The 17524-nt window shown below is 36.7% G+C and overlaps 1 protein-coding gene across 8 annotated transcripts in view; it reads left to right on the top strand.

Moving 5' to 3' along the window:
• Nucleotides 1–17524, top strand: part of mast2 (microtubule associated serine/threonine kinase 2) — a 153030-nt gene that overhangs the window by 71860 nt on the left and 63646 nt on the right. For 2 of the 8 annotated variants that reach the window (XM_031900176.1, XM_031900178.1), the window contains one exon: nucleotides 6052–6258. The exons of 3 other annotated variants lie outside the window; for them this stretch is intronic. In XM_031900176.1, coding sequence (XP_031756036.1) covers nucleotides 6052–6258 — 207 coding nt within the window. Of the gene's footprint in view, nucleotides 1–4826; nucleotides 5113–6051; nucleotides 6259–12788; nucleotides 12996–17524 lie in introns of those variants that run through there. 3 more of the 8 variants (XM_031900179.1, XM_031900182.1, XM_031900180.1) reach the window with 3 other exon arrangements.

The raw sequence follows: 17524 nt of genomic DNA on the forward strand, positions 1-17524 counted from the left end.
CACAGTTTGCTGTATGGCCTGTGAAAAGTTCCTAAAATCTATATTAGGTAAATGTGAATAGAACAGTAGATTATTATGTGGATTGTTGCAGGTATATTTAAAACTCCAATATACTGAAAGTGTTACTTTTATTAATCAGCCATACCTTTAAGAAAAGTATTATACAGAAACTGAACAGTTGTGACTGTAGTTCATTTTCTTTTAAAGGACAATGAAAGGTTAAAAAAATGAAACCTCTTAGAAAGGCATACTTTTATATAACTTACAGCGCTGGCTTATTCTTGTGTGCCTGCTGGCATTCTGTAGGAAATACACTGCATGATGGAGTCTATGGGAGACAGCCTTTCCGTAATTCAGAACTTTTTGGATAACGGGTTTCCAGGTAACGGGTCCCATACCTGTACTTGTAAAACAAAGTTTTCCTGCGTAATTATGAGCCCCCCCCCCCAGTAATTGTAATTAATTACCTGATTCCCAGGGAGGTGCTCCTGTTAGCAGAAAACTACACAGGCCCAGGGGTACTTTGCAAGTGATCCACTTCCTGCTGCTTATTTCTTCGCTCGGGTGTTCATGCACAGAGGAATAAGAACCTGAACTGTAACAAAAAAAAAAGTCTTGCCTTTTTACTGTACCACGCATGTGTCGGCTCCAGGATTTTGAAGAAAGACACAGACATTTAGCACCCTCCAGTAACAGAACCTTTCCTTCTTTAACCCCTTCACCTGATTAAATCATTTAAAGCTTTTGTATACCCAAAGATTAGACCAAGGTACACACATACACTTCAAATCTGCATCACTAACCCCAGCAGGCAATTACTTTTTTTTTTATTCGGGTTCTGTTCTATAAATATATCAGTCTCTTATTCAAACCACTCCCTGGTTGCTAAGGATATTTGAACCCTAGCAACCAGATAACTGCTGATATTCCAAACTGTAAAGCTGCTGAACAAAAAGTGAAATAGTTAAAAACCACAAATAATAATAAAATGAAGACCAATTGCAAATTGTCTTAGAATATTACACTCTGCATGATTCTAAAAGTTAACACACACACACACTTATCATCGCAGTAAAACTGCATAATAATATGGGTGCAACAAAATGAAGAAGAACGTAAGATTCTTTGTCCACTTCTGGCACAGATACCATATTTGCATTGTGACACAATTGACTTTTAGAAAGTTTTCCATCACACCACTCACACTGTCTGTTAAAAACTCCAGCCCCCATATGTATTGCCACAACAGTGTAAAATGCCAGAATCAGGCCAGTCTTTGGTCAGAAATGGTGCAAACACAACATTGAACTTACTTACTAATTGCCCATCAGGAAAATGAAATATGCAGTTAGAGGAGGGAAGTGCAACATATAGTAAGGCATTGCAAGCTCTTCTGAAGAAGATTTTATTGTTGAGTTGTTAATAATGTAGGGTAAATCATCATCTGTCACATGCTACATTCCCTTTTCTACAGCTGCTGCTGCACAAAATGATTATAAATAACTCATTTGCTTCGGAGTCATCAAAGCTTAAGCTTCCCCACTGGTGCTACATGTACAGGTATTAATTAAGCCCAAATTACTGTCATGCTTGTCTATATTTATCTGAACAAGCTCAGTGGTAGCAGGCTTTATTGTACTTGCTTAATTCCAGGTTAATTCTCAATGATTGTACTTAATTGTTCCAGTTCCTGAAACCTCAGTATGCATTAACAAGTCATTATAAAATAGCTATTATTTGGGCTGGGGCCATCTAGTAGGTTTACTTGAAAGTGAAAATTACACTATACACTGTGCTATATATATATGTATAAGAAATAGAAGACTTGCAAAAAATGCTAAATTATTCTTTACTGTGATCTTGCACAAGTCCGTCCTGCGAGCACTGAGTTTTCTGTTTCTTGAATTGCTTAATTCTCTACCTGGCACCCAGGCAATTTATATATTTTTTTGTCATTTGCCCTCCCTTTATATATACAGTAGAACCCCCAGTTTTACGTTTTTCAGGGGACCATGGAAAAAAAATGTAAAATCAGGGAAATGTGTTAAAGACACATAAATGTAAGCTATTTAAAGGAAATAACTACAGGAACCATTTTTTATTTGCAACTGACACCCTATTGCTACATGACACTGACATAGAGGCACCCCTTCCCCCCCTTCTACCCAAAGAGCATTCAGCACTGACACCCCATTGCTACATACAGTAACACTGACACAGAGACACCACATAACATTGACTTCAAAATGTACATCCATAACTCAGCACTGTAAAAAAAAAAAAAAAAAAAAACAACAAAAATCTGTACCATTTTAAAGAAAATCCGCACCTTGTAACTTGTACCTTTAATGAAGGACTGGTGTTTCTGTTGCTGTCACAAATTCCCCCATGCTTGTGCAAATCTCGTGATATTTTGTAAGCTCCCGGATAGATGCGCATGCGCAGTGTGTATTATGAGGCGATAGTGGTGACACTGACCTTCCCAAGATGGCGCCTGCGATCGCAAGACATGGGGAAACTTTGCTCCTAAAGTAAGCACCTTTTTCAGATTAAAATGAAGCGATTTGCTAGGGCGAGGCATGTTAAAAACAATGTAAAATGCGGGAAATACAAATGTAAAATCCGGGAAGAGAGCCCATAGGAATGCATACAAATTGGTGGGACCACAACAAAATCGTGTAAATTGCGGGAAAACGTTAAATCCTGGGACGTAAATTCGGGGTTCTACTGTGTATATATTTATACGTATCAAACTTATTTATTTACACATTGTTTTAAGGCTATCCTTACATTTTCATGTTTTAAGTGCTTAAAACCTTTAAGGGGATGTTGAATATAGACCGATTCGGCAATTTTAACAATATTTACAATTTGGTTTAATAAAAAAAAGGGTTTTTAAAATTGCTGCCTCTAAAAGAAGCACTGAATAAAGGATTGGGTCTGTTCATTCGGTCAGTCACGGGGGTCTCACAATGCAGGGAGGCTCAGGTAGCTCTTGCTGGTAAACTTGGCCATTAATTCCTTCTAGTAAGTAATACAATTGGCGGAATCGCATCAGTCAATCAGATCACATTCTATACAAATAAATGTAACAAGAGCAGCAGCGATCAGTACCTGTACTTCCTCTGCATCTAAAATAGCCAGCGCCGAATTTCTGTTAAATGTGCCCAGAGGCCACCCCCAACCTCCTCCCCCCCCTAGGATCACGTGTATGTGCATCTATTTTCCCTGACATTCGAAGCACTGGGCGCGGGACGCTTTGCGCGTCCCGTCCCCAGTGCTCCATATGTGAGAAATTTTTAAGTGCGACTGGGCAGCATGCTGCCCCTAAATTTATGCAACCTTAGGCAAGACAAAAGAGACCTATGCAGCACTACTTTTGCAGGTAGATATTGTTTTAAAACAAATTTTTTTTTTATTTGGAAAATTTTTTGGAAAACTCCCAAAACTCGAATGTGTGCTAATTTATTAAAAAACTTGAATCTCAAAAACTTGATGGATTAAAAATATGCAAAGAAACTAAGAGAACTTCCATTAACTTCTACATGAACTTGTGAATTTTTAGATGTTGAAATTTGACATGTAAGTTTTTTAAGTTTTAGTGCAAAAGAACTTGAATCAGGGCAACAACTTGAAATCAAATGTTGAATTATTGCCCCTTTAGTTTTGGTGTGCTCCTGTGTGTAGCTCCACTGAAAGGCACAGCAATTGCCTGAATGCAGCTACATGGAGCAGAGGACCCCCTCCCCTGTGTGTAGCAGTACTTAGGCTGACACTGAGTCTGTCAGTAAAGGTACACACAGGAGTAGATCCTATTCTCTCTGCTGGCATACAAAATACAGATGGAGAAAAGCTGACCATATGCCCTTTGTGTACTCAGCCTTAATGTACTACCTACTGTATTTTAGTTTTCCCCTAACTTGCTGCACTTGTAATAGACAGTACCCTCAATGCTTTTGAACTCTGCTTTGATAACAGACCACACAAAAGCACTTTATTCTAATGCCTAGAAAACTACCTTTAATTTTTTTTTTTTTTTTTTTTAAGTTGCGTAGTTGTGAATATGTGCTAAGTTGCTGTTTCACAGGCACTAGAATTATGGACTAAATGGCAGGTTTTACATAATGAGCAGAGCCCATTCACATGGCACTAAACACTAAATGTTTCCAATATCATCCTGTTGTAGAACCACTGCAGAAAATGACTCTTACCAAGCAGGAATATACTATAGATTTCTCTTTTAAGAATTTATCACGTGCAAGTGCCATCTTAGACCTCACAAAAAACTGAAAGTAAAAAGCTCTTTCATTTCACTGTTAGGGGTAGAATACATTTTGACAACAGGCCATATCATACATGCAGGCCAAGCATAATTTTGTAAAGACCACACATTTGTTTTTCTGCTTCAGTTTACCTTTTGGAGTTCTGTAATGATTCCCAAACTACACCTCAAAACTAATCCAGCCAGAAAAAGCTTTCCTAAAATGGAATGCTCCGTTGGTGCAAGAGGAACAGCTGCTCGCTGCTCTCTTCATGACTTTCTCTGGTGTCAGCCAGCGTACACCGCCTTGTGCTCCTATCACACACACAGTTTTTGAGTTACAATGTCAAATTTTTGCCTGAGTGTTTTCATTGTGCCAGCTTTTTGACCTCCACCCCCTCCTCCCAGCAGGACCCTGGCTTGCTCTCTCATTTGCTGAAACTGTTGCTACTCTGATATCTGAAGCCTAAGAAAAGATTCTGTTCGGTGTCACTGATTTGTTGTCACCCATATCAGGAGTACATAGCTATTTATATGTCTGTGAGTGTTTTCAGGTGGAGTCAGTGCTCTGTGTTGCACAGAGTGGAAGTCCTCTTGGATACCATTACCATTATTTCAACTAAATAAATTCTACTTTGTGAGTAAGATGTGCTGGCTGCACAGTTCGGATCATCCCGTTATTTGTGTGACTGCACTGGAATAATGTGCATACATGGCAGTTTGTTTCTGCCCAGTTAAGCTGGATTTCTCTCAGGTGCACACACTTCTCTGCTGCTGTTCCTTTTTGCTTTAACAGCAACTATGATAAAACGAAGAAGAGAGAGATTTGGAGCTCCAAACTTGCGGATCCAGTAAGCACAAATTTGGGGGTACTGGGCATTTGTAATTTTGGATAAAAATATCGGCTACAAAATTGCCAAACTCCACAAACTGAGGGGTTACTGCCATTTTTCAGATTTTTTTATGCTACTGTTATAACAGTTTAGCACAACATTAGTTAGTGCTATATAGAATAGCTTTTGGAAAAGATCTTAATAACAAAACACTGTAATAGCCTGAGATGTAAAATAACAAGGACCCTACCCTGGTACGTTTGTTTGAAGTGCATAATAAGTTCCAGTTTCGAAGATTAAGTGATAGAACTCAATAACCAGTAACAAAATAGCATTTTCACCAAACCCAATATACTAGTATATATTACGTATTATTACAACATATTAAAAGTTATTTAAATTTTTTTTGTAAACATTTCATTTTCCTTGCTTTACTTATCATTCAGCCAACTATCATTGTGTTACTGGCACTCTGGCTTAAAAAAAGAAAAATAGTTAAAAATACAGACTTTAAAGAAAATGCCACTTGTCTAAAAATAAATGTAAACTTTGTTTATGGTTTTTAGCCTGGCAAAATCTGATTCTAAAGAACTTTTACACAGTGTCTCTATTGATCACATGCTCGGCTGCTTTAACTTATACTTTGTATGACTGTATTCTAATTCTGGAGAGTCTCACAAAACACGGAACAGCACAGCAACTCGGTTGCAGCACTGGGGTCTTTGGTTTAATGGCTAGTGATGTATGTAAAGATGTTTGTAAGTTCTCCTTTTGTCTGTGTATGTTCCACACACAAAACAGGCACTGTTGGGAAAGATGAACTTTGTAAAGTGTAAACTTGTTGGCACTGTAAATAAAAAGGTGGTAGTAATAATAATATCTACTTTCTTATCAATGTTATTATATTTTGTTTTTCCAATTTATCTAATACAGTTTATTTCTGTAATACCTTGTCAGAATCTTCTCCCCTTTGCACGCTCACTGCCGAGGAAACGATGTGCATCAGTGCGCGCTTTCTCCTTCATCTGCTCCAAACCTTCAGCACTTAAAAATACCATTTAGTGCCGACTGCACACTCGACACATCTCCACTTGCTTTTTTCTGCAGTCCGCAACCACAGAGTAATCCAGGTAGTCCATGTTACAGCACACCACTGCAGTGGAGGTAAGCTGAAACTGCATGAAGTGGCCTTACTAACACATAACACCACCAAACTAACCAACTATTACAATTCAGTCACTAGCATGCATTCATTTTTAGTGGTTTTGAGTTTATTAACGCGACCACTAATCAGAGAAGTTCACAAGATTGTAGTCATGTGAGATGAGTGTTGCTGACAGAACTTCCCCTGCACCATATACGACCACTGTAATCTTAAAGGAACAGTTCAGTGTAAAAATGAAACTGGGTAAAATGGATAGACTGGATAGACTGCACAAAATAAAAAGTATTACTAATATAATTAGTTAGGCAAAAATTTAATCTTTAAAGGCTGGAGTGAGCAGATGTCTAACATAATAGCCAGAACACTACTTCCTGCTTTCAGTTTAATTTTTACAATGAACTGTTCCTTTTAAGGTTAACATACATGGCCATATTCTCCACTGCATATTTTATCTGTCTGGGATGTGTCTGAAACCATTTCTGCCTCCTCCAATGCTAATGCTTTACAGCCAAGAACTGCTCCTCTGAGCAAACTTAGTAGTCTCTGCTGCTTTTGTGCATTAACTCTTTCATTAACAGCTGGTTTTGGCCAACTCTGCATCCTATTACATCAGATTGTGCCCCAGCTGGTTTCTGTCCTGTCAGGAAGTTTGTGGGATACATAGAATGTTGTTCTCTCTCATACAGCTATGAAACAATGAAGTATTACTGAAGTGGTAAAAGTTAGGACAGGCTAGGTGAGAAGGAAGTCATAATACATTTAGTTCTTAATATTTCCATTTGACAAATACTAAAAAAGTATGCCCTTAAAATGGAACCTATTACAAGAATGGTGTTTGTATTTTGAAACAGATAAACCAATTGTAATTTTGTATTTTTAAAGAAGACAATACCTACATGAATTTTTAGAAAATCCATTTTTAGAATTGTGCCCACACAGGTGCAAATCTGGCTGGTTTTAAATGCCTGTGACCAAGTTAGGGCCAAACTGGCCCTAAACACATAGAGCAAATCTTCAGCATTTAGCACATAAATAAAGCATTGGGGCCACCTAATTTGCTAACAGCTGAAAAATAGTGATGAGTGAATTTTTTCACCAGGCATGGATCCATGGTGAAATTCCACATTTTGCCAATGAAGATTTTTTTTGCGAAACTGCTTCAAGAATTGGCTTATGTTTAATGCTGTATAGTGTAAACATGCTTTTCTTTACACAGCTGCAGAGGAGACCTTGTTCACACACTGGTGACTTTAGTGTTATTATTAAAGGGTAATTAAAGACTAACTAAAAAAATAGTTGTACATTATGTTTTGGGCTTATGTACCAGCTCAAGGCAACCATAGCCTTTTAGCAGGGACGATCTGTGCCTCCAAAGATGCCCCAGTAGCTCCCCATGTTCTTTTCTGCTGATTCCCTGCACATGCTCCGTGCTGCTGTCAGTTACTGAGCTTATGGGCCTACTCACTATATACTGCATATACAGAATGTAAATCTCACTATATAAGGCTAATAATAAGTAATACAGCTCAGAAACCAGTGCAACTAGCATCTGAATTTAATAATCTGCTCTGTAGCCTATTCTTATATTACAGGCCAACCTCATTTTCTGCTTGATAATTTGTGACGGCCTCTAAGCTTAACTTCTCAGCAGCTGCTAAGAGCACACTCAGCATGTGAGTGTCACTGACACTTTCCATGATGGGGAGCTTCTGTGACAAGTTTGAAGGCTTGGGACATTGCTACTATTGAGATGCTGAAACTTTAGGCTGTTGCAATAAGTACAGTGTATAAAATATTAACTTTTTAGGGGTTAGTTCTCCTCTAAACGGCCAGGAACACCAGGAAATGAAAATCCCCTGAAAGAAACATTCACATATAACTACACAATTAAAATTGTTTCAGGGAGGCAACACTCATCTTATGCATTTGAAAGTTATTTTTGAATGTTTTCTCACTTGAATGGGAAGCAATTTGGTGCAGGTGACAAAACATCCCACATGACTTAACCCTTAGATTGTATACGTAACTGTAGTCAGAAATTGCATTTGTGCTAACAATCAGAACATTCACTCTTTGGTAAAGAAGAAGTTAAGGTATCATTAATCCTCTTGATGCCAGACACCTGACAGTGTCCGCTTCTGCCATAGTACATTTGTCTTTCAGGTAAATATTCAATATAATGCCAGTTGATGGGAAGGTTCACTATGTACAATTTTAGCTTCAGTAACCTTTCAGTGCCCATAATAGTAAAGATTTTCTGAGGCATCAGGATCAGGGTTGCACTGCTGGTTTCTTTAGTGTTTTCACATAGCAAGTAAATTTGTAGTGTGAAACTGGCTGTCAACAAGTTCACCTCAAAACAAGTTTAGATTTGCACTAAAGGACACCTTATATTTAGATTAGAGCCTGAAACTGAAATGGTATGGTCCATTTCATTCTCTTTCTGTCTATTTCCTTAATATATACGTACTTTGATGTGTAATGGAGCCCTTCACATTTATTTAATTTTTTATATGACAGCCAGTTATTTTCAGTGAATGATCTATGGCCCGAAATCTAAACCCCAAATTCTTTTTTTTGTTTTTTTTTAATTAAAACATCATACCTATTTTAGGCAGGCATTTGTTTTCACTTTTAGCACTTCCTAGACGTCACTGCACTCCTCACATTCCCCCTCCCTCCTTACGGTCTATAATTGTGTTGCCTGTGCATGGTCTCCTCTTATAAGTAGCGCTTTATAAATAAAGATATACATACATACATACATACATACGTACACAAGATTTTGGGTTAATACAAAACTTTCCTTAATAACAGTGCCCACAAAATGGCTCCTGCCTGCTTGCTATGACTGTGAATTCCAAAACTGAAGGAAACAAAATTTTAATAATTTGTATAGTGTAATTAAATTTTTTTCTGTTCAGCTAACATGATAGAAAAGGCTTTGGAATTTAAGAAGAGAGGGATATAACAATCTCTTAGAATACATCCACTTCTGTGGAATTTCAGGCAGAATGCTTTGGTAGTGTATGGTTGGTTGGTGGAGCTTCAGGATGGACCATTCGCTACTCACGTTACTGTTGTAGTGATACACCCAAAAAATACTTTTCAAAATATGAATGTCCATAAAAACTTACCTATAGGTCATGTTGATCTTTTTTTGCTGATAAGGCTGTTTTTATTTGTCACTTGAAATCTGTAAACCTGACTGTTTTGGCTACCAAACTGTCCTTTCTCAACTAGTCAGTTGCTTCTACTGTTAACGGCCTACTGCTGTATAAATATGGCAGCCCCCTCATAGAGGAACATAGGGATCATGCAGGGAATGTTAAAGCATCAGGGAGTACTTGTAAGGCAAAATTATAAAGCTCACACAAAGACAATGTTATGATATATCTAAAAAATGGTTTAATTTTAGGTGTCTGTATCGCTTTAACATTTTGCATCAGAAGTCATTTTGCAATCTCCTATTCTTATGGTGGGGCTGTAGTATCGTTTGACAATTATTATTTCCTGTTTTTTTAACTTATATATTGTTTTTAGCTCAGAGGCTTTTATTTCTGACTGTTATATAGTTGCTAGCAGGTGGCAGTAATGAAGGCAGAATGAGAGCTCAGAAGTATAAACAATTGAAAATAATAACAAATCTCCTTTATAATGCAACGAAAAAATAATGTATTTGTACTACAAATATATTGACCTACATTATGTCGGTAATGTTAGATTCAAGAAAAGCTTCACCTCTACAGAAGGAATCAAAATCCTAATAAACAGAGGGAATTCCAAGCTTAGCAAATGGAACAATCTTTATTACAGTTGGTCAGCAGTTACCTTTTACTGTAAAGCTCTTCCCATCAAGCTTATAGTATAATGTTACATTGATATTGTAGCTGGCTTGTTTTTGACAGCTGCAAAATGACTTTCTGGAAGTTGGAGGATTCATCCATAGCAAAGCAAATATATCTAGCAAAAACGACCTCTTTGGAATTGTTTTGACTCCTGTAGTCTGTTGTAAGATTATTTAGGATCATAGTACTGGTGTTTCATCGAGCATTGTCCCTATTTTTACTTTTTGTAGATAAATGGGAGCATTTAATTGTACTTTGTCTCGAAGCTTCACACTAAATGTAATTGTATGTATATATTGTATTTATATTCATTATACATTGCTATCTGTTTATTTAACTCAGTATGATTAACATACTTCTACTCATACATACTTGCTGTTGCCTAGAAATAAAAATGTTAATACCGTTTATATCACATACTCATGACTATCAAATATCAATTTTTGTCCTTATGATGCATCATTTCTTTGAATTTCCCAAACCAAAACAAACTCACTGCAATAAGCTACCGTAAACAATATGGATTACTGGGGCAGGACATGCTAGTGACCAGGTTATAATTAAGTGATGGGCAACATTCGAGATTCAGGGTCCACATATGGACTCTTAGTTATAAAAAGGGATGCCCATTTGTTTTCTTGTTAGGGATTTAGCAACCAGTACCTTTTAGTAAAATAAATATATGCAAATGTTTTTTGCACAACTAGGATAGGGGCTGAAGCTAAACTTAACAAGGCCACCTGTTGGATTTAACTGTTGTACATATAAGACCTATTTGGTGCCTTACACCACTGTGTCTTTTTCCCTAGGGCAGGGCTGTCCAACTGGCGGCCCGTGACCCCCCTCTGTGTGGCCCCCCACCTATCTGGCTGATTTGATGGTTTACCTTTGTGGAAGCTTTAAATGGTATTAGTATTGAGATTAACTGGCATTGTTCACACCTTATATTCAGGTTGTAATCCCCCTGTATTGTTTAAACATGTAATCTCCTGTACTGTTCACACCTTTTAATCTCTGCATTGTTCACCCCCTGCAATATTCACACTTCAGGCTCAGACTGTAATCACCCACATTGTTCACCTGTTCACACCTTAGGCTGATGGCAGACGTGGTGTAGGGCTGATATTTTCGGCAAGCGGAAAAACGCTTGGCGAAAATTCAGCCTTACGCCTGCTACTTTGAAGCAGCGTAGGTGGTTTTTCACGGTGAGGGCAGTGAGGTTGGGGAATGTCCTTCCTAGAGATGTGGTAATGGCAGATTCTCTTAATGCCTTTAAGAGGGGCCTGGATAAGTTCTTGAACAAGCCGAATATCCAAGGCTATTGTGATACTAATATCTACAGTTAGTATTAGTGGTTGTATATATAGTTTATGTATGTGAGTGTACAGATAGGTACGTATAGGTTGTGTGTGCTGGGTTTACTTGGATGTAACTATGCCCTATGCTGCCTGTGTGTGCTACACTCTGCCTGCTTATGCTGCCTGTGTGTGCCATACTCTGCCTGCCCTATGCTGCCTGTGGGAAGTGAACCTGGCAGGGGTTTGTTCTGGGAGTTTGTTAGCATTTGAAAATAGTCATTATATGGTCCCTAAGATGTGTAATTATGTGCTGGGGGTAGAGGAGGCATAGGGATTTAAGGTTGTGTCTTAATATGACATAATTCTTTCACATATAAATGAAGGCTGATATATCTACAGTGAGCATTAACCATTTGGGGTTTTGCTGTGCTGTTACCATTAATGTGGGTATAGTCTTAAAAGCCCTTGTGATAACATGGGTGTGGTTTAAAGTGGGTGTGGCTTGAAAAGGGGGAGTGATCAAACTTGCTTCCATTTTCGGGCCTCTACTGTGTTGGCCAGAAAAATTTCAGCCCTCTGTACCACAGAAGTTGGACAGAGCTGCCCTAGGGTATATGGAAAATAGGAGCATTTTCTGTATAGCCTAAAGAAGCTCAGGACTGCGACAGAAATTGTGTCAGCAGGAAGTACTGTATTAATTCTTATCTCGCATGGTTAATTTTATCCAGTTGTAGATTTGCTGCGGCCCTATAATGGATCTTCAGAGTAGAGAAGACTTCTTAATAGTATAAGTATTTTTTTTTTTTTTTTTTTTATGGGTAACAGGTCCTATAAGTGTAGTGAACTGGCTTAGTTCATAAAATGTATTACCCATTTTGAATTCTGGTCAATTGAGTCAAACTAAAAATTAAGTAATTTTTTAGATCAAAGCAGCACTAAAATGTGTATTCAAGTGTGTGTTTTAATTTAAATGATCTTACTATACCTTTGCTATGCCTTTGGCACCAAATATCCTTTAGATATTTTGTATACTCCTACAAGGAGAATATTCTCATCATGGTAATGATGAAAAAAATGTTTACATTATGTTTTAAAATAATGTTAGAGACTAAACAATGTTAATAGTGCTTATCTCTTTCAAACTGACCATAAGCCAGTCTTTAGTAGTGCCACACCTTCACTTAAACATTTATCATGTAAGTGAAATAAAAATACCAAAGCCTGTAGATTTAATGAAATGAGACTATAGCATGAATGGGTTTCTAATTATTTATCACTCCTCTGGAGTATGGAGGAGGGATGAACAGAGGGGAGTGGTAGCTGAAATTGATACAAAGCAAAAGCAGTGGGAGCAGCCAGAGCACTCCTTTCGGCTTCTTGCGTATTAATGGAAAAGCATGTTAAGGTCCCTAGTGAATACATACTGTCTGCATCTCTTTCTGTTTACTCTTCCTTGTTTTCCGGAGCTTGTGGCATCTTGGTGGTGGTGTGCCAGCCATGAAAGCTTTGCTTTACAATGTCTGACTCCTTTTGGACAGTTTTGTCAAATTTCTCTCTCCCTGAAACAAATATGCTGCGAAGATCCAAAAGGTAAATACATATGATATTCACAAGATATTCTGTAACAGTGCAAAATTACTGCTTAGAAAAGTATCTGTCTTTTATGTTTTAAGCTTTTTTAAAACTTGAAATACATTTTACACATTTGTCTAACATTGTAGCTGGCTAAATCTGTAATCTGTGGTTTTGTTCTAATTATCTGTTTATGTGTACATACTATTTCATGTTATTAAGAAATAGCAAGCTGAGAAAAAAACATGTACAGATTATTATAAAACTGGTAAACAGAACACTTTTTTATCAGTGTATATATTTTTCTTTTTTTCAGACACTAGCAGAAAATTGCCTGTACAGTTTAAATTCAAACTTAGATTTTCTTCTTTTTAAAACGCAACAGAATGCTGTTTCCCTATCTGCTCTATAACATTGAATGCTTTGTAACATAACATATATATAGATATATATATCTCTAATAAACTGCATAAATGCTATGGGTACATACTGCACATATGTGACTATGGTTTAAGCTGCCACTAGCCAATAAAGATGGAATACCTGTTAAATTATTAGCAGCAGCAACAACAAAACCTTCTCCACGTGAGTGCCAGATGAAAAGAACCTGGTAACCCAGCAATGCTTAACTATTAATCTTTTATATATAGCATAAACATGAACCTTTTTTAATTTCTAAATGGGCAGTAAAGCTAAAAGAATCTTTTAAAAAAAAAAAAAATAAGGGGTTGGAAAAGTTATAAAGTTAATTATTTTCAGAACAAAATATGTGGGTATTGGTAGAGCTACACCATATAAGTTGGTTTTAGTAACTCTAAATATCTTACATACTTGAAGAAAAAAAACAGGGATATGATCGTCCTTGTTGAATTTGTTAAATTATATAAATATTTTCATTACGAAAGAGCAATGGAAGCATGGAAGGTTTTTTAAAGTTAAAAAAGCTAACCTTTTTGGGTTGCTATAATTTACCTGCTTGCCTGCTGTGTCAGAGTTCCCTCCTATTTATAGCCTATTGCTCATTGGATTTATCGGGTTTACTCTGTGTCTTATATATTTATGATAGTCTTAAATAATTGCTAATTTTGTTTAGCATGCAGTCTAGCTTGTCTGTGTCTGCCCAGACCTCCTGCCTGTCTGCATAAATGGTTACTGAAAGGATTGACTGGCTGAGAACTTATCTCTTTCAGGAACTGCACTTGTAGGCTCTTCTTATCTCACATTGGTCAGGCTTTCCATCCATCATGCACTTGAAGAATAGATTAAAAAAAAAGTCACCATACACAACAAAATGTTTCTTAGGCCCCATGGGTACCCAAATATTTATATCCTTGGGTGGAATCACCTTTTCTAAATTGTGTTCAAAAGCCTTATCAGCAAAACAATTTAAATGTACTATTGTTTTCCCCCTTTTAGTAAAAGAATTTCCTTACATGTATGCTAGAAAATACTGTATATAGCCCTGTCTGCTAACCATAATCCTGTGGGCCCTCATCATTATCTTATTTCAGCTAATGTCTGCTGTAATTGAACAGCAGAGCTGTCGGCTTAAAGGGAATCCATCATGTCCCAGAAGTAAATGTGCATAAGATCTAATTCATACCCGTGGATTTTTTTTTTAGTCACTGGTATTAGAGATTCAAAGGATTAAACATAGCTTTAATGTTATTTCTTATAAATACTTCAGTTGTAAGAAAAAATGCTCCGAGCCACTGTGTTTGTGTAGTTTATGAACAAATCTAACTTTGTTTTCTGATATTTTCCTGTAAACAGCATGCTCTATTTTATTGATTTATGTTGTTCAGTCTTATATTGGTATGCTGGTACAGGTATGGGATCCCTTATCCTGAAACCCCATATCCAGAAAATTTCGAATTATGGAAAACCCATCTCCCATAGACTTCATTATAAGCAAATAATTCAAGTTTTTAAAAATGATTTCCTTTTTCTCTGTAATAATAACAGTACCTTGTACTTGATCCCAACTAAGATATAATTAATCCTTATTGGGGCAAAACAAGCCTATTGGATTTATTCAATATTTAAATTATTTTAAGCAGACTTAAGTTATGGAGATGCAGATCCCTTATCTGGAAAACTCCAGGTCCCAAGCGTTCTCTGGATAACAGGTCCCATACCTGTATAGTTATGGGATCTTTTACCCAAATGCTTGAAATAGGCAATACAAATTAACTGTTCTGTTTACCACAAACAAATGGTTTCTGCGAATTAGTGGGTTAAAATCTCTATTCTGGTCCCGTCTGATGGGGAAACAATACCCTGATTATGATGCTGTATGCATTGGACCTGATTGTCTTGCCTGTTATACTGTCTATAAGAGATTCCTGAAAAAGTCTAAAATCAAACACAGTTGTGATTGTTTTAAATTATGTAAGCTTATATATATATATATATATATATATATAATGTAAGCTTATATATATATATATATATATATATATATATATATATATATATATATATATATATATATATATAATGTAAAAATGTTTTTGTTTTTTTTGGGAATTTTGTTTGTGATGGCTAAGATTGCCCCCAAAAAGTAGCAAATGGGACTCAAATGTTTGAAGAATTGAAATGGCTCTTGGGATATACCTACAAAATCCTGCTTCACTACTCAGAAATCTATATGGAAATGCAGCAGTGATTATCTAAATATAAAGGTTAATATTCTCAGACTAAGTTCTTTAATAACAAGCTTGACCTTGTGTTAGATATACGGTAAAGAAGAGAAGCAGCTTGAAAATCTTCCTCTTGGTTATTATAATTCAGCATGAACTGGCTTTGAATTTCTGTTCTGGCATTGAATTTCTGTTATTAATAATTAAGGTGGTCTTGTGATTTAGGCAAAGTAGTTGGTATAGCTGTGAACAGTTCAGTGAGGTAGCTTTAATGAGGTTTCTGTTCACCTTAACAGGGTCTTTTGGAAGATAGACTGGATAGATTTAAGAATATGTTTGGTTGCACTAATGTTTGCTTTCCAGGACATGCTAATTATTGGCACTGATGAAATATTATGCTATATTTAGTTTCTAAAAAAAAACATATGGAAGACTAGTAGAAAGACTAGTGGCTACACATGGAAGACTAGTGGAAACTTTCATTATATTGTTCTTTTGCAGTTGCTGGTATATATCTAAAAATCTAAGTGTGAGTTAACCCACCATTTTCTACCACCTGCAGCCATGAGTCTCATACAGATTTCAAAAAATTGCTGAACTAGTTTAGACCATGAGATTTAATGGCCCTCCAGCCTGTCCTAGATGTATTTGTTTCGTCTCACAAAGTAGGTATGGCAGGCAATATTTGAATTTCTTTGAGCAGAGCTGACAGATCTAATTTAGATCTCGCACTAGAATATATGCTTTTCAGATACAAGTTGTATGATTACCATGGAAGCCTGTATTTTCATGTGAGAATTCTGCCCATGTGTCCGGAACCGAGCAACCCTAACGGGCTATAAGGAAAAGTGATCTGCAGCAGTTCTTGGCATATAGTCTCTGTGGTTGTCCAAAGAGCAAATGCAGAGACAAGCACCATATGTGATTTTGTCCTTACTTAAATAATGCATCAAAGTATACAGAAGAGCGGTGACAGTAAACCTAAAGTGAATTGTTTAATCATTTTTATGTGAAAATAATTTGTCTCTTTAGCACAGGATTTCTTACCTTATGAAGCTGTATCTTCCCTAAAATTATTAGAAAATTAAGGGGTCAGAGCATAATCTTTCATGCAAATGGATAAAATACTGAAATTAAAAGAAAAATGATGGGTTTGATTGCCTTAACTTACCGTATATACTCGAGTATAAGCCGCTCACAACAAGCTCGTTCCATCTTTGAATCAATATACTCGATTATAAGCCGAGGATTAGTTTTTCAGCACATTTTTGGTGCTGAAAAACTCTGCTTATACGGTACATGAAATATGTAACTTATTTCATGTACCTGATTACTGCCGCAATTAATATTTAAACTTTCTCTGTCAACCATCCTGTCTGTATTTTTCGCAGTGTCACCGTATAAATATCCATTGGTGGCAAAGAAATGGGCGTGGTCAGTGCATACCATGGTCAGATCACCTGAATTCAGTTCCCAGTTGGCTGGGGCTTGACTGTTAACCCACACATTTCTTCTTTGTGCTATGATATCATTGTTGTAAACCATGTTGGGATTGTACAATGCCTGTGATAGCCACAGACTTTTTTGGTACATTTTTGTGGAGCTGTGTATGTACCAATATGTGTTTATAACATGTTTGGAAGCAAAGCTTGACAACCACATTTTTCCCCTGCTCTACAGCAAAAATCATATTTCAATTAAGTCACTTGAAAAAAGATAAAATGCTAGAATAGGAGATCCTTTGAAAACATGCAAATGCCATAGTATGCATGTAAGATGTTAGTTGTCTCAGTAATATCAAAATGGACATACAGAAGATTATTATTTAAACAAAACATTGTTTTTGGGTAGCTAAGGATGTATTTGTAAGGCTGATGACAAGAACTCACTGACCTGAACAGTTTC

Source organism: Xenopus tropicalis, chromosome 4 (genome assembly GCF_000004195.4).
Source record: "Xenopus tropicalis strain Nigerian chromosome 4, UCB_Xtro_10.0, whole genome shotgun sequence".
NCBI lineage: Eukaryota > Metazoa > Chordata > Amphibia > Anura > Pipidae > Xenopus > Xenopus tropicalis.